An 18,938-nucleotide genomic window follows, 5' to 3' on the forward strand; every position below is an offset into this window, starting at 1 on the left:
ATATACAGAACTATGCGCAGGAAACCAGGACCTCGGTGCGTAGTGGTGTACCAAAAACCCACCTTAGTGCCCTGAACCCCAATCCGACTAGCTATAGTGTCTCATTCATTCTCCGTACTACAGCAAAGATACCAATGATTAGACATCCTAGAACATGTAACTCAGATCCTCCCAGGAATCGCGGGAGCAAGAACACTCATTCGCTCACTCACTCATACTGGTCCACAACGTGAATAATCCGAGACACTGTATAGTTTAAAATGTTTATTTTAACTAACGCGCTCTATAATGCAGTATACGAGCCGATACTAGCAGCAAAATGCATAAACACAAGATTGTAAGCATTGTTACAATTCCATAGAAAATAAACGGGGATATCATTCTATAAAGACAGTGGAAAAAGGACTACCGTGCCTTGCCACCCTTCCTGTGCTAGGAACTAGTTTATTATAGAAATAGAAGACCTCTGGGCTTTATCAGGGGGGACCCCATACCTCTAGGTTTAGATGCAAAAGTTTACATCTCCGTTCAAGCACAGCTCTTCTCTCTGGAAGGGTATTCTTGAAGTGCCTAACATGCATGCAATGCCTTATTAAAAGCACTCGATTTTCAGTAGTGCAGCTGTGTGTGTATTATGTATCATGCGTGGGACTGACCAAAGCAGATTAACGAGAGACATTGTTTTTCGACCTTGAACACGATGTGCAGACGAGACCCACAGAGTACAGCAAGAAACGTGAAAGGTAGATGGTTCTCATGTGGACGAGCACAAGTACTGGTTTTGTGAAAACAAAGGCATGTAGTAACGTGTGCAAAAGTGGCAACATGGCAGCCAAGCAAGTACTAACATATGCTAACTTAGCAATGTCCGCAGTGAATCCCGTATCCTCACTACACCCTCCCCTGGTCAGTCCATTGGATGTAAGCATAGGACAAACACAGAGTACAAGAAGCTTGAGCAGAGTTCATGAGTTTCTATAGTCTATCGAATTTGTGAAAAAGTGGATGGTGGCGAGGAAAAAAAATCAAAAGAAAAAAAATGGGATTGTAAATTGCGTGCGAACCTCTAGTTTGCCAAAAAAATACCATTATAAATAGGCAAAGATGTGCTCCAGCCATTTTAATCCATCATGGTGTATGAGCAGTAAACAGCCACTGCCTCAATAGGAAATCATTGTCATCGGTAGAAAAAAGAGATGCCATCCAATTAAGAAAGCATGGTCATCACAATTCGAGCTTCCAGGACCACTGCAGGGCAACTTGCGTGCTATTCAATGTAGCTACGTTGTAGGAGATCCTGCGCAGCCGCACAGATATCCCATTGCGTCAACACTCCATGTGCAGCCGCACATGCCATAAAACCAACCCGGGAGCATTCTTGCTCATGGGCCACTAAGGGACTCGTCAACAGGTAGTAATCCGGGTCGGGAGATGACGTATTGGAGAGGCAGAGATCCAATTCCCATTGAAAGGAACATTCCAAGCAGGAGAAGACGGGTTGCACGCAAGTGTAGTATGCAAAGCGGAAAGACAGTCCATAAGCTACGCTGAGTGTCGCCAGCGGCAGTGTACCATAGCAGTCAAGCATACGGTCACAAAGCATTTGCAGCCGATCTGGGTTGTGTAGGACCACAAGAGGTGCAAATCAATAGCAGAACACCAGCGGCTATGGTGACCAACAGAGGTAAACATTCCTAAGACGCTGGAAAAAATAGAATAAATAAAGGCTGGGATCACACCAAATATATTCCGAAAAGAGGTCACAAGGCCAGAGCCCATTACTATAAAAAAATGAATCAGGTTGTGTGTATCAGACGCATTGAAGATCCTGTGAATTAATTGACCGAAATGGAGTGGGAGATTGGTATTTAAAAGGGCTTGAATTTCAGAATTAGTGCTCGCTATCTGCAAAACGAATGTTTCACGTGCAGAAGTGAGCAGGACTTCTTGCTGAAATAATAGCGGTTTTATTCTGCCCAATTTATTGAAGTCTGTTTTCAAAGTCGGGATGCAAGGCTAAATCGAGACTTCGAGCTTCCCCTGCGGGGGTGGAAAAAGCTAATTTTTAAAACAAACTATGTGCTGTGACACTGTTACAATATATGGGATGCCAGCCAGCAAACCACAACATTCTTTGTTATTTAAAAGATAACTACCGTTAGCAAGCGGAGTGAAAGTGGGTTTAATAGCTGGTACTGGAATACCTTCTAAAACCCATGCAAGATTCGGGGCGGTAACACTACAAGCCCCGTGTAACTGTATGTTTTTCCAGACAAGGGAACGACCTATCTATATTTACTTGATCTATTTCCCTTAAGCGTGAAGCAGCTTCAATTTGAGACAGCTTCCAAATTTCATTGTAAGCTGCGTAAACAAATCTTTCTCCTGGGACCAGCCGGTCCCTTGATAAAGTCCGCAAAATTAATGTTATTAGATAACAAAGATAAATGTTGTTTCACGGACGATAAAGATGAGTGATGTAACCAATTTTGACATAACTTACCCACAAAGTACGTGGTAACTGAGTGTGTATTTGCAAACCGTGGGTCAAGCCTAACCTGTTTGTAACCAGAAACTGTGTTATACAAACGTAATTGGCAGGCATCAGAAGTTGTCTGCCAAACCAACCATCCTAGTGGATCTAAACTGGAGACATTAGATGTCATATTCTGAAATAAAGCTTGCAGTTCTTCAATGGAGTAATCCGTATGCAAGCTCCAGTTATGTTACATAGCGAGGGTAGGAATGGTAGGGGCATTCATCTGTTTTGTAGTGGCTAAGCCAAAACAGGTTGTTTGATATATGGAATCATTCAAAAACAAAATTTCTGTTGGGATAAGGCATGCCCGATGTAAGGCTTCAGTGCCGCGAACCTGCCAGGGTCTAGAACCCCAGACTGATTTCAAATCAACGTTGGCCTCCCAATGTTCATAGCCACCCACTGATAATTTATCTATAAAGGAATTGGAATACAACAATTTCGTGGGAGTCAACATCACCTTGGAACTAGATGAAATGTTCAATTTGAAATATAAGGACCCCGGATTTGACCTATCAAAATCTGTAAATTTACTTAACAGATTTTTGGAGCTGCCTTCCAATGGAGTCGGGCAATATTCCGATTGTGTGTGATTAAAAACATTTCTAAATGTATTAGCCTTATGTAGGTAATGGTGTCCAAAATGCTGATAACATTATAAATCTGCATAATTAGCAGTATTTAAATACAAATCATCAGCATCAAAGGCAGCATAATGCTTCAAATCTTAAAATAAAGAGTGTACTGCCTGCACATCCCAATCGTCTGAACGTATGTTCTGTTTCACGACATCACCCTTTGATACACAAAGTACATTTGGTACGTTAATAATCTCTGTCGGGCCATGAATTTGGAAATCCACAGCATCCCAGACAATGCCATCAGCGACTGGAAAGGCAGAAATGTTGACAAGAGTCTGGTCTCGCTTCATGATGTGGAAAGACGAGTACGGAGCCAAAGTTCCAGTTACCAACTGAACAGCAGAGCGTTCTGGCAAGTAGTGACCATTGATGAGTAGGAAAAATACTGTCACAAAACCAATGGACCTGAACAGAAAAATTAGGATCAGCACTAACCACATGTATGTCCAAGGAGTGACCAAATAAGTCTTTTTAAACCAGGAGACAAAATTACTGAATTTAGTAGGGTCAAATGATGCAGTGCATGTCAAGTCAAAGGAAAAACGTGACTGGTTAAGTGTAGTTGGTTGCAAACCAGGCAACAACTTGCTTGTGGGATAAGCATATTCAGTTTCCTCCGTACCGGTGGAAGTTGGTGGGGTCAGTAAGGGATTATCAACAGAGCTCATCTCGATGGCAGTGTCACACTGTGTGTAGTCAGATGCGCCGAACACATGATTCCTGGATATTGCTGGACATGATGCAACTGGTGTTATACTATTCAGGATTGGCCAGATGTTGCAGCTAGATATTCACTGAGATGTATCTGTTGTCTTTGCGACCAGGAAGCAGTGGTAAAATGACTGTACGAGTACCCTTCATGCCAAGCACTGGAACCGGTGCACAATAAGAGGGGCCAAATTCTTTCTTGTTCGCTACCTTCTCTCGGATCAGATCTCCAACCTTCGGTAGCCAGCCAACTACTGGAATCTGTAGTGCAGCATTAGTGGCTGAGGGTAAATGTTCTTTTGCAAGACTGTCACGGGTCTCTTGTAAGTCCTGTAACATAGTAGAATGATTATCTACGTCAAACGTGGCAGCTGCCGCCGCCATGTCTAGACCATCAAAGTCTGGAACAAACATTTTGAAGCCAAAGAGCATTTCGTATGGGGTCCGCCCACCCGGAGATCTTCTAGGGAGATTATTTAGTGCACATTGCACACTATACAAGTGTGCTAGCTTGTTCCTGCCAGCACCTAAGACTAGCTGTCTAGGATTGCTTTAAATCACGGTTCTTTCGCTCCACAACTGAGTTGCCCTCAGGCCGGTATGGAGACGAAAATTTCACCAGTACCCCCAAATGAAACGTGTGCACGAATCAACTGCAACTAAGATGTACTTCTAAGCAGTATCTGAAGAAAATGGACCGCAGTGATCAAGATATACACAGCCAAAAGGTCTATTAGAAATGCAGAGCTGTGTTTGTGGTGGACGTGTAACTGTAGAAGGCTTGATCTGCTGACAAATGTCACAAGATAGTACATAATTACAAGTTTGTTTATATAAACCAAACCACCAGTAACGTTGCTGCAAGATAGAAACTGTCGCAGACACGCCAGCTTGGGCGAAGCCATGCCTTCGTGTGCGGTTGTTCTCATTGAAAGTCTGCGGTCCGCGTTGGGAACCAACCTGTCACCAACGTTATTTATTCTTACATAAGGAACTCGATCGGGACTTAAATGATAAGAGTACTTGGAAGGGAACCCTTGAGGGTAATTTCCACCCTTCTCAGTAGCCGCAATAGCTGCTAAAATGTCATTATCAATAGGAGTCATGGATCTTGTAATGACTGCTACTAGACACGTGGCTACTGCAGATTTGGCTGCTTCAACAGCTAAACTGTTACCGACAGCGTGTACACCTACACACTGGTGGCCAAGAGTGTGAATCCCATGTGTGAGTGGCAGGCGTTCTTTCAGTTCTGCCACTCGAACCCAAAGCATCTTATGCTTAATTGCGCTGCCTTTGGAATCACGATAGTCATTCTAAGACCAAAAGAACAAGTTGTCATTGAAAGAATGAACACAGTAATAAGAATCACTCACAAAAGGAGTAGAGATATTAGGATCAGCAAACTCGAGAGGAAGCACCTAGGCGCGCAGCTTGGCCAATTGGGCGGTGCAGTCACCGAGCGCCTGCGTATGTACGACACTGGACTTGAACTCAGCCTTCACCATGGTACCTGCCACTAAAGCACAGGCTGCCGCATAAGCATGCTTAGACCTGGTTGCGAACCATCAGTGTAAATGATACAATCGTACTCAAGTGGGCGCATTGACAGAGGAGGAGGATGAATAAATTCATACTGCAAGAACTCCTGAGTCTGAAGAGAGGAGTCAAAGATAAACCTGACATCCGGAGACGTAAAAAAAAGTAGCCCACTATATCCAACGAGGATGCAAAGCCTTCGAGTTTGGTACACTTGCCTTTGTCACTGCCTCAAGTGCAGGGTATGGTGTCACCACCAAATTCGATTTCCCTGTGCTAGTGTGCGTTCCTTCACGACCGTCATCTGTACAGCTGTCAAGACCTTTTCAACGGTGGAAAACCGCAACTCGGCAGAAGTGTATAAATGCGATTTGTAAACAATAGGTACTGTCACCTTCATTAAACGTCAAGTAAGTGAAACCCACTGCGCCTGGCACAATTCGTATCGCCAGGTTTGTGTGGTTATCACGGGTTAATAAGACGTTTGATTTAAAAAGATCAGACTGCAAAGATTGCAGAATAGCTGAATGTTCCTGGAGCCAGCAGGCCTTTGAAAATGTTGGTTGTATCAAAGCATAAAGAGGCTTGATACGCTGGGCATATTCGGAATAGAAGTACGACCGAAGTTAAAAAATCCTAGCAATGATTGAAGTTTTTTCAGGGTTGTTGGAGGTTGCAGACGTGCGCATTTCTCCAGGAAGTGAGGCGCCAAGCCTCTTCCTTCATTATTGAGCTCATAGTCCAAAAACAACACCGAATACTCTGCAATGTGTGATTTAGCAAAGTTAAGCTTGTAGTCGGCAAACAGAATAATGATGCGGTCGACTTGGTACAGATGCGTCCATAATTAATCGTCTGTGAGATGAATATCAACGTACGAATACGCATCAGGGTCTATGTTGTCCAGTAACGAGACCACACGAGCGACAAACTCCAGGGCTGTTTTTGTAGCCCATAGCTAGACGCCTAAATTGTTTTTGTTTGTCACCGGCCGTAAATGCGGTCCATTGACTGCATGCCGGAGACAGGTTGTGACTGAAAAATCCATTGGAAATGTTATTTTTTATGAACAAAACTGTCTACAAGAGCAGAACTAGGAGTATTTTGTACAGCATAAGACTGACAATGAGAGTTCAAATGCCAGTAATCCAAAACTATGCGGTATGACCCATCGGGTTTTGTAACGGTAAAAAGAGGGTTATTCATTGGTGACACACATGTCTCAATCACTCCCTGATACTCTAATTGAGTGAGAATTTTCGAAACGGGACCTTTCGCCTCCCTCCGGAGGGGATATTGGGGTTGAGGCTGTGGCATTGACCGCAATGGTATCTCATGGGGTGGAGAATCTTTATCCCAGCCCACATGAGTACGGTACAGAGCCGGTGCAAGCACCAAAGCTGACTTCTGCAAAGGCCTCTGCATGCTCCTTGAAGACGGTCTTTGAAAAACTCGGAAGTATCACCTCCTCCCCTTTAGGAGCTGCAAGAAAAAAGGGGGGGGGCAATTTGTTTCTGCTAATAAAATGTCGTAAGAAGAGGTCAGATTTTCCCCAAAAATCCCTTTTATGACACAGTCTACGTCACCATCAATTAAAAGAACTATGTTATATAGTCTGTCAGGGGAAGCTACACGAGTGTCAGCAGTCTCAACTGTAATGAAAGTGTCAGTTGCTGTCGCCTCCAGAAACGGACGTAGTGCCTGTCGCACTATGGTAACTTCCACGGCGCTGTCGAGCAGAGTCACTGCCCATGTTAAATACAGGAGCCGCGTTTTAGTCTGTGGCATATCACGCTGTTAAAGCTGCAACTTTCCTTTTCTGAAACTGGGGGCGTTGATGAGGAAAATCGTCTTGTTTGCCCTTGCCTTCCGTGGGACGAGGCTGCTCACGTCCTTGCGGTGCACCTCGACCTCTGCCGCGATCTTGGCGTTCCCCTCGACTGGCTTGTGAGCCTGAAGTTTCCTGAAAAGAATGAGGAGAACGCTGATCAGGAACCTGAAACCTATCAGTAGATCTAATTCTCGCATGGTCGCGCAAATTATAGGTGCGCTCAGAAGACTCTGGGCTGATGACCCAGCACACGACCCCTGTTTCTGTTGTTGCTTGCCCTATTTTTTTAATTCTCTAATTTTTCTTAGAAAAGATCGGATGCTCGTCTTTATCAGACTGAGACTTCTGTTGTGTTTGCGTTTGAGGGGGTATTTTAGCAAAAGGCTTAACACCCAAACTATTGTGGCTAATGGTCTTATAAGCCTGAGCAATAATTTTTGGTAATTCGCGTGGCTTCTCATCCTCCGGGAAAGAGAGCCAACACATTAGCTACTTGAAAGTTCAATGGATCTCCCTTCACGTTAGCAAGGTTGAGATCAGAAACCACTTCGAACACTCCCACCAACCTCATACCCAATTCAACTGCCGCTTCAGGGCCGTGCTCATCTTGAACACGCTCATTGAGCGAGTGCCAAAACATTTTGCATATACCACCGTGAACACTTTATCCCAATTTTTACAATCGGTTAACTCTGGGATTAAGACTTTCTGCAAACTAATTATCAAAATCCTGTGTTTTTCCACAGGAGAGGTATTCGGAAATACCGCCTCCAGCTGGTCAAATTTTTCAGCAAGCCAATAAGGCAAATCATCCTTATTCTGTGGACACTTTCCCATTACTGAATTAACCATAACGGGACTGATAGTCACTCCGCCAGGTCCAGCTGGTTGCGCAGCAACTCCAGGTGGTCCCACCTAGACGTTGTGAGAGACATATTGTACAACAGCCCTGTGCACCCTAATCAAGGAGGTGTGCAAAACGCGGAGCACCGCTGCAGGAACTGTTAGATGCCGAGGATGTGGTGTGTACCCAGCCAAAACGGACCAAGTGGCCCCATCAATTGATAAAGGGCCTAAACGAATCGGAGTCACTGGGTGAGGGAGGGTGCCATTAAACCAAATCTGGTGTGGTCTGCCCAATCAATGCGTTCACTTGCCTGCCATCCTACTCGTTGCTATGGTGACCACGCTAGCAGTTTGATTAAAGGGAAATTTTTTCCACGGTGGCGCGGGGCATTAAAACAAATATGCTCTCTGTGGCAGCCGTGGATTGGTTGAAAAAAGTCTTAGCAGCAGTTTTGTGAGAACATCTCTCTGTGTTTAGTTGGGTGTTGGGCTTTGGATACTCTACAGCTGCTTTAGATTGGCCAAGGGAAAGCTTCTGGTTGTCCATTGGCTGCTCTGCAATGTCACTGGGAGTGCACCTGCCCCAGCACAGAATTTGCCTGCTGTATGTCTTTGGGCAGTGGGCGGAGATCCCTGGTTCCCTTCTGAGTGATGGTGGCTGTCCCACTCCTTTACGTGTGCCAACTTGAAGACCGTTGGGCTCCTCAGGATCAGTTCGGGTGAACAGATTCTTTGCTACGGCACTGTGAGTCTGTACTGCACTGACACTGCCACCACAACATTTCTCGAACTGGGACCACAACAAGGGCGGTGAGTTTAAAATACTTTGCGATTTCTCTGCACCTAACACTGCAAGAGGGGGCTGCCCCTTTAGCGGCTCAAAACTTGTGGTTAAAACCCCTTCAGAAACCATTGCACAGCCACATTTTATACAGTAAAATACTCTTTGTGCATTCTCCCACCCCATACAAGTCCAGAAGAAAATAACCTTAATCTGTATTTTACATCTTGTCATAATTAGTTTGTTTTAGTCTTCTATATGTGTTTATTTTAAATGCCAATGTGGGAAGTGTCTTAGGCTGTACCCGAGGCATGGTATTGACTGCCAGTGAGGCACATAGCTGATTTGTACCAGGCTCTGGGATTCTTACACAGGCTGTGCATTGCGTTGACGTTCCATAGTGGCACTGAGCTGTACACCCCATGAATTGTGCACCTCCATACTCAGCCTCCCTCTGGCGTGCTTTGCCTGCACACATCGGCCCCACAGCAGGCATTCTTTTTCTTGCTTACTACACTTGCGTCCTTTCTGCAGGAGAGGATCTCTAGCCTGAGGGCAGGATGGTGAGCTCTGGGTGTAGGCTTATCCACAGCATGGCAAGTGCACATAACAAAACGTTCCAATGCAGGGGGGCAGAGGCCCGGACACTTTTCTTCCAGCGGCAGAAGATTCCCATTCTTTGTGCAGCAGGCATAATTAGAGAGGATGTGGTGCTAAAACGAGAGCTATAGACTTTGGAAATTGTGGGCACAACACTTCATTTCTCCATGCTAATACAATAAAATGTCATATACATTCAGGTATGGCAAGCGCATCAGACATATTTGACAAATACAGCATGCATGTGTGTTAGTAGCTGCATTCGATTGCTGTGTTTTCACATTTATGGGGATCAATTGTGCCGAAAACACGCACAAGCTCCTCCTCTGCCTTACTCTGCTTGTGGCAGACACTAACGTGTGGATGCACTTCTGGACACGCAGTCAAGTGAGTAAGTCCAGCTCTGAGTTTGTTAATTACAATATAATCTGCTTCTTATATTTTTATTGGCACGTAGGAAACCCTGCTTCCTCTCTGAAACACCGTGCTTCTATTGCACGACTATGGTTCTCATTTAATGATTCTAAATATTATGTCTTACATCGGTGTGGCCATTTCAAGCTATATGCAGGGTTAAAAAACAAGCCTTTAGCTAGCACGAAATACGACATGGTTGTTCTCCCTGTAATTATTATCTCAGAAAGGAGCAGTAAGTTAGTGTTTTTTTGCACCAAGTTCAAGGTCTTATTATTGGTTAAAAGGGGGCACTTTCTTATATGTATCTCTTTCCATAGACTTAATTGCTGGGTTTCAGTCAGGAAAAAAGTCACTCTTAAGTGTCACACATTTGGCAGATAATTGTCACTCATTAGTACACTGAAACCATAAATATGTCACACAGCAATCTGAAAACTTGGCAGCTATACACATTAACATGGCATAGTGTTTAGTTATTGAACCAACACAAATTTGTTCAGAATTTATATGGTGCAATATTTATCAGATACTACAAAATTTTCTTCCAAAATGGAGCATAAAAATAGATTTTGGCTACATGGTGCTGTGTTCTTGGTTGCAATCAAAAGGCAATAAAATTGGTTATAAAAAAAAAAGATTTTGGTGCTTACTAATTTGATGTGCTGTAATTTAATAAGGCATGCAATATTCATCTCTCCCAGAAATTATTGGTTACCCTAAACATTACAATACACATAATTGTGATAGGGGATGAACATGGGTTTAATCATATGAAAGTCTCTCATAACAGGAGTAGTTTTTGCCTGTAGGTAAGGGCTATGATCAGTACTTCACCATTGTAGAAGTTTGCGTTCCTGTTTTACCCATGCTATTAATGTGTTTATGTATTTAGAGGTTTTGTGCGATGTTCGTGTGCCTAGATTGCACATGCGACTAATTCTCTCATTGCTACAGGGTTTTGCTTCTTATTTTGCAAATATTTGTATTTGTTCATTGCAATGTGCTTGTATTTTCTCTTACTTTACACATTATTGTTGGTAGTGAATTTCACTCTACTTTTCTTTGTTCTGTGCCAAAAGCTTTCAATATGAGATTTTATAAACTGGTTCAATATCTTTATTGCAATATCATGAAATTTCATTAGATGCATAGTTTTGTTTTCGTAAAAAGATAAGACGTAATATTTTCTCTTAATGTATACATGTTTTATGATTTCAGATCTCTTTCACTCCAACAGTGTGAGGATTTATGTACATCTTAAACTAAGACTCCTCAGAAACGTGCACAGGAGAGGCTGGGAGCAATGTTGTTTGTTCTTCAGAAAGAGAGCAGTGTCACAAGAGGCTGAGTAACCCAAGCACAAACAGAACCATCCTGTAGGAAACCTACTAGAGCTATCACTCCGATGTATAAGACAGAATACCATCACAACCGCTGACCAAAACAGAAAAACCTGTATGAAATCAAAAGGCAAATATGCTACATAACATTTCCAACAGTCATTGATCTGAGATCTCCCAGTGGTAGTTACAGCATTTCTCTACTGCCTAAGAGGAGGATAATCATGTTATGTTTGTGGTCAATGTAATCATCATTTTTTGCCACACCATAGAAACCAGATAAAATCTTCAAATATGCAGAACACATACATTGTAAACCTGACAACTGAAGGGTAAATGATGTGGCACTGCATCGTGCAGTACTGAACAATGTGCTAGCATATACAGAATTATTTTTCTCTTGTTTAAAAATTAATGTCTTCAAACAAGAAGACACAACCCTCCCCAGAAAAGTCGAGACTGGGCTTAATTTAAGAGTTATTCATCCTTTCTGTTTGAAAATTCTTAATTGCAATATCACTTACCTGTGAGAGTAAATTTAGAGTTTATTGACCATGATGGGCCATCAGCATACTAAGCTGGGGGAAGAACATTTAAATGTAGCCAACCAAGAGTGTGAATTTCAAATAGAAAAACAATGCACAGGCTCCAAATGTGCAAACAACTTGAGAGTCACATCAACAAGCCTAAAGTGCCACGAGCAAAAACAGATAGGAAACAAAATATACATGTGCAGTGAGTGTGGGAAGGCCTTTAAACGGTCATCAATCCTAAGGGTCCATCAGAGAATACACACAGGGGAAAAACCCTACACGTGCAGTGAATGTGGGAAGAACTTTAGTTTGAGATCAACACTAAGACGGCATCAACAAACCCACAACGTAGAAAAACCATACACATGCAGTGAATGTGGGAAAAGCTATAATGAGTTGTCACACCTAAGACTGCATCAGCGAACACACACAGGGGAAAAACCTTATAAGTGCAATGAATGTGGTATGAGTTTCAATGTATCATCAGGCCTAAGGTCTCACCAGCGAACGCATGCAACCCATAAAGCAGTAATATGCAATCAGTGTGGAAAGGGCTTTAACCACTCTTCATACCTAAAGATCCATGAGCGAACACACACAGGAGAAAAACCATACAAGTGTAGTGAATGTGGTGCAAGTTTCAGTCATTCAAATACCCTAAAGCATCATCAGCAAATGCACACTGGTGAAAAACCATATAAATGCAAGGACTGCGGGAAGGGCTTTCATGAATCTTCACGACTAATGGTCCATTTGCGAACGCACACAGGAGAAAAACCATATACATGCAACATATGTTGGAAGAGTTTTAATGAATCATCATACTTAAGGGTACACCAACGAACACACACAGGAGAAAAACCATATGTTTGCAGTGAATGTGGGGTAAGTTTCACTTATCCGTCAGCTTTAACGGTCCATCAGTTAACACACACTACAGTAAAGCCATACACGTGCAATAAATGTGGAAAGGGCTTTAAAAGACCAACAGCCCTATTGTGGCATGAGCGAACACACACAGGAGAAAAACCATGTAAGTGCAACACATGTGAGAAGGGTTTCTTTAGTTTGTCAGCATTAAAACGCCATGAGAAAACCCACACAGTAGAAAAACCACACACATGAAGCAATTGTGGGAAGATCTTTACTCAATTATCGCATCTAAAATGCCACAAAGAGATACATAGAAAAAACACAGATGTGCAACAAATATAGGATGAACTGTCAGCCATAAGGTACGATTCACAAATGGAAACAGTGGACAAAACACTAACGTAGTGTTTGTGGGCTTTCTGTAATTGTCCTCCCCAGAGAGCACTAAATGGAAAAAGAAATGCATACAGTTAATCTGGGAATAGCTTTATTAATTTCTCATTCTTAATATGATCTCAGCAAACACGAGGTAAAAAAAAAATGCAGGAAATATGGGCTGAATGTGCCAGCTATCAGTTTTAAAGAATAAATATGATGCAGTGATTGTGGGTTAACGGCAAGTCTATGTCAGTGAATACATAGGGCAAAAAATCATCAAGGTGAAAAATGATTGACTTTTGTACAAATGTAATGTGAGGAGCCAATCAGTGGACATGCATATAAGAAATTCCACAGAGGAATGATTGTAAACCCTGTTAGATCCTCAAACCCAAGGGTCTTTTAACAAACAGAGAAGCAAAACCATTCAAGTTCGCTGAATATGGCATGAGTGTCACCCATTAATGTGTCTTAAGGCTGTTACTTTAAGAATGTTAAGGAGAAACACTCTTGGTTTAGCCTCTCACACACACCTGCGCTGTTCTTACTATATCGTGTAATGTTTCCAGGAAGTCACACTTGCATTCTTGTCATTATATTGTTTACACATTTCTTATATCAACTGTTGTTCCTATATTGTATAAATCTCCGGGTCCTTTGTCTCAATGCAGTTAGTTATTCACTGTTGACACAACATTGTATAATGATGTACAGTTCTTTCATTTATACAAATCCTCTTGCTGTATACGTATAAGGGGTTATATATGCTCAGAGCATACATTTAAAAAGTATTTTCCAACTGTATTAAAGAAGTCTGATTGCTGTGAAGAGGAAGAGTGAGGGTTGCAAATTATTCATAAATAAATGAAAGACTAATAAATATTAAAACTCTGGCATGATATATTGTTTGCATTTGTCAGAGTATGGTTGGCTAGACTGGAACGCCCTCTGCAAGGAATGACACGAAGCGGTGCAGAAGAGAACTACCACTGAAAATTGTCAACAACCACAAGTCCTGTGTATGGAGGCTCTGGTGACTTTGAAGCTCCTCTTTTCTGATGCTATCTGTGCTTTTATTTATTTTTTGTTATGTTTTGTAATGTACCCCAATATAGGCCTGGGTAGTCCCCTAACCTTTCACCTATATTGTCCCTGCCATTGTACTACATAACGTTTTTTGGTATTGACCTTTTACCTAGTTAAGTGCTGCATAAATGGTGTGTGGTTTTCCTAGAAAACTAGCCTAATTTATTATGCATGATGATTCTCAGAACCACAGCAGGCTTACCATCTTCTGCATAATAACTATGTATAAGGGTCATCCTCGACTGACATGACACAGCAAGGTAGAACCCCTGACTGTACCTTTTGGGTATATAAGCACCACATCTTTGCTGGGGCAGGCAGAGGAGAAAGGCTTCTATGCTGACACACTGACGTGAGACGCTGAGGTTCCTGCATGCAGACACTCCAGCACGCTGTGGTCTGACATCCCTTGCGGGGTGTCCATCTCAAGACCAGAGGATAGAGTCCTTCATTCTCTCACACCAGGTAATGGGGTTGGCTTCATCCTAGGGGGATTCTTGGCTCTAAACCTACATGCTAGGTACACTTAGGTACATCTAGTTAGGTTTGCATCATAGGAGTGTGCATTATTATTGTCATGTATTTACATACCTGCCTGGATTCATCGTGTTAGCACTATGGTAGAAATCAACCATCCACTTACTCTGTTGGTGCTTATAATCATTCCTATCTATTTCTGTCTTATGGTTGTTTCAGCATACCAATTTTACACTAGAATGACGCTGATTCAATAAATGCTTATTGAAAATGTCCCCACCATTTATTCTGTGTATCTCTCTGAGAAAAAGTGAGCATGAGTGACTGAGAGAAAAATACTGTACTGTTTCCACAATCCCTGAGGGGACGGGGTTGTCATGTTCGATAGTTACCAGGAACTATTCTCTCCTTGGTAACAGGAGTTTACAGTGGCACTGTGAGCTAGCTGAAATACAGGCGAACATACCCTGTGGGGGTGTCTTGCATCAGTCTGGAAACCAATCCCACAGTCTATGTTGTCTAAAGGCACAGATCCTATATAGATTTATCGGAACTACACAATACTTTGTTGACTCACCTCAACCTGCCACTTCTCCAGGTTGTGTTAATGTCAAATTAACCAATTCGAACAATTTCTCTGTTTTGTTTGGAGAGACTTCGTATGGAGCCAGCACGTTTAAATACTAGAAGTTTGATGGTTTTATTACACATATATATATTCTTTATTGTCCGATTAATTAAAATCATTACAATAAAACACAGTTCACAAAACAAGGCAATTTTTTACATTCCTTAAAGATAATGAGGAAGTGTTAACATATCTTTATAACTGTTAGAAATACATAAAATATCATAAAAGGGTATTTTGTTCATAACTGAATATAAACATTACATTTTATTATTATTCACCATACATATTAGTAAACCCATCCATACAGATAATCTTTGAGTCACTTCTCTGGTTTTTAAACAGCCCCGTAAAAGAAGCAAAGCATACAGTAACACATGTTTGGTCCAGTTGTGATCTTAATGCTTAAAATATAAAGTGCATATAAAGTGCATCCATGCTTTTTAAAATTACCCCGAACCTCAGATACTTTATAAAATTTATCAAGTTACATTGCCAGTATAGGGGAAAACAATATAGCTGGAATCATAGCTGCTTATTCTTATTATCTGACCACATCATCCTGAGCCAGTTTTTTCTCAGCTATATGGATACATTTGACAAAGTTAACTGTTAGAATGATGATACGCCCTTGGAAGCACAGGTTAATTAATTGGCGACACGTTTTCACCCCTTGTTCGTTGAATATTGGTTTTAATAGTGTTAATCTTTCTTGACACTATTTGGGGCAAATACATATAATGTGCAATAACGTTTCATTAATATAACCACATAATCTACACTTTTGTGATTGCCAAACTTATACCCATCTAGGTGTACCATCTTTTGTTAGGTAGTGTCCTAAGCTTAAGCAATACATCCCTTACCGCTGGTTTCAAGCAAGAAGTTAGATTGAATTGGGGTTCAATTTTATTAAACTAATTATTAACCGACCAGGCGTGCTTTTTTTTTACATTCTGCCTCTGATCCAATATTAATGATACCAATTTAGTTGATTGCTTTTAAATCTGTTTTAAAATGGTTTTATTTCTAATCATATTGTCAAAAGGTTGGAGCTTAAAAGTATTCAAACTTTCTGTTAAGTATGACCTCCATGGTCTAGTATACTCCCTCTTATTCATTTCTTGCTAACACTTATATGCAAGGGCATATATACAAGGAAAATAGACATTTTAAAAATGCAGCTTGTCTTACCAATATTTGGTTTAGCAAACCGAATTCCAGTCTAACTATAACATGTCCAACATTTTTTTAAATCCTAAAAATGGACTTAAAGTTTCGCCTTCATTACGTTTAATAAATGGTTGTAACTTGGGCATGAAAGTTTATCACGCAATGATCTAAAGGCAAAAGACAATGAAGTTGCCTTGGCCTTTAAATTATCAAAGTGTGGTTTAAAAGTCATTCTATCATCCAGCGTAACTCCTAAGTATTTATACTGCTTTACTGTTTCAATAGATAAATCCTTAATTTTCCATAATGTCTTATCTGATTTTGTTGATCCTATTATCATAATTACACTTTTGGTTCTGCAGAACCTTTTGTGTTACAGTTGACAATTGTTTCTAGATAAAAACACTAAAACAATGATGTCTGCTTCTGTCTGACTACATGATCCAATTGTTAGAACTTAATTGGTACATCTTTTGAAATCAACACATGCTTAAGTTTCAACTTATTATGGAACACCTTTCTCTGCAAGTGGTTCTTGTGACAAATTAACTCTGAAGTATATTTGTGCTCAGGAGTTAATAACGCTATAAAATAGCCAACGTGCATGAATTGATCCATGAGATGGAAATACATCTTACGTATGTAAGAGGATTCAAGAATATGACACCCCTTCTTACCCTCTGTTCATCTGCTCAGACCTAGCTCTCAAGTATTCAGAAGACAACTCCCAATGCAGCTTTTATTTGCAGCCACACTACCAAGAATAATAGAAAAGGGAAATATTATGATGCGAGAGATTCCACGCCAATCCCAAATTATTATCAATAGTAATTATATAGCACTTACTATCCCTGGCGAGACATTGTAGTGCTTTCTGGCGAGTAGGACACTACTACGTGGCCCAAAAAGGATTAGTGGTGGATTTATATAGGGAAATATGAATTAATTTGAGCATTGGACATACAAATCTGTTAATTGAGTAGGATAATGGAAGAGAGAAGTCCAGTGGCGTAGCAAGAGGGGGTCGGGGGCCAGTCCGCCCGGTCGGCACAGGTTTTGGGGGAGGCTGGGCTCCCCCCGCTCTTACATGCATTAGCTTTCCCCCTTCCCCCCCGCTCTTGAGCAAAGGCAGGGACTGCCACGGGCGGCAGAGTGCCTACGTACACCACTGGGGAAGTCTAGAAAGTGTTATTTGGGATATCATATTAGTAAGATGAGGTTTGGGCTAAGTTAAAGGTAGGTAGAGGAGGGAAGAGTCTCTAGATATGGATTACTGAGAGCATAGTAGTAAAATGAGGTTTTGAATGAGTTAAAAGAGGGATACCCAAGGGAAGAATTTAGAAAGGGTTGTTTGAGAGATCATAGTAGTAGATTGAGGTTTGGGATGAGTCCGTGGAGGTAGAGGATAAGTATAGGGTGAGACATTGAGTATTGCATTGGAGAGAGTCAAATGATTTTTTTTTCTTCTACAGTAGGATAAAAGTAATAAATATTTAGATACGTAAGTACATAGAGGGGGTATACATGTACAAGGAAGAGAATATATCGAGACTTAAAGAACACGTTACCTTATGTAACTGCTTATCTTGAAGAGACAATATCTAGATGCAGATTCCCCACCCCTGAACCTCCCCAGGCATTAGACTGGATCTGGAACACCCCCTCCCCCCCTCCAGCAGCACCCCCACACGCCGGCAGGCAACGGCCGCACCACTCTTATTTGAACCTTGAAACTATTGGGGTAAACTGGATATCAACAGCTCAGTGGTTTTCGTAGACCTTTAATGACCTCAGGGCACACTAAAATTTGCATAATCAGTAATCTTCCCTGTTAATTCTCTCTAAAGAAGCAACATTTAGGTGGACAGAGGCACTAGACAGGGGTGCCCGCTGTCGCCTCTATTATTTGCTCTTCTGCTCAAACCGCTCGCTTGTATTCTCCGTCAACGCCATAGAAAGACAGCACTCAATTTTAATCAAAGGCCGGTTGGGATTTCTCTGTACGCGGATGATATGGTCCTTTTTATACGGGAACCACAGACCTACCTTTCCACAGTGCTGCGGGAATGCATCAGACAGTACTTCTACACTTCATCCTAATGTTGTAATATTGGAATATATAATTTACTGTATGTGGCCCAACTATTTATGGCCTGCTTTAGATCTTAGTGGTACTCGCACTGTCCCTGTGGGGCGGTGGTTTCAAGTACTCCATCGAGTTGATGGTATCTCGCCTGCACTATTTAGATGTGTGCTGGCTGAACCGCCATCCACATCCGATGCCGCAGTCTTCTCTGACGACTAACAGTACTCCTCGCCGTCAGGGTGGCAGTATTGAACCAGCCCTATTGTGCTGCATTGTCCTAGAGGCAGTTTGCTAACGGAGTGAGTCTCAGGTGGAGTGGAGACTAGTAAGTACTACTTATTAATGTGTCAATACACATGTGCTGTGTCTAATCCAAAAACATATGTAGGTAATGTGTTATGCCCCCTTATGTTACATATTGCATGCCACACAACAGACACACACCATTGAGTGCACAGCCAC

At 41.8% G+C, this 18,938-nt stretch overlaps 1 protein-coding gene across 1 annotated transcript in view; it reads left to right on the top strand.

Moving 5' to 3' along the window:
- LOC146838947 (uncharacterized) overlaps window positions 1-13,925 on the top strand; it is a 254,203-nt gene extending 240,278 nt beyond the window's left edge. The window contains exon 7 of the mRNA XM_085599990.1: window positions 11,785-13,925. Within this exon, the coding sequence (XP_085456116.1) occupies window positions 11,785-12,900 (1,116 nt within the window). The 3' untranslated portion in view covers window positions 12,901-13,925. The remainder of the gene's footprint in view (window positions 1-11,784) is intronic.
- Window positions 13,926-18,938: the final 5,013 nt, after the last annotated feature.

This window comes from Triturus cristatus, chromosome 4_2 (assembly GCF_964204655.1).
Source record: "Triturus cristatus chromosome 4_2, aTriCri1.1, whole genome shotgun sequence".
NCBI lineage: Eukaryota > Metazoa > Chordata > Amphibia > Caudata > Salamandridae > Triturus > Triturus cristatus.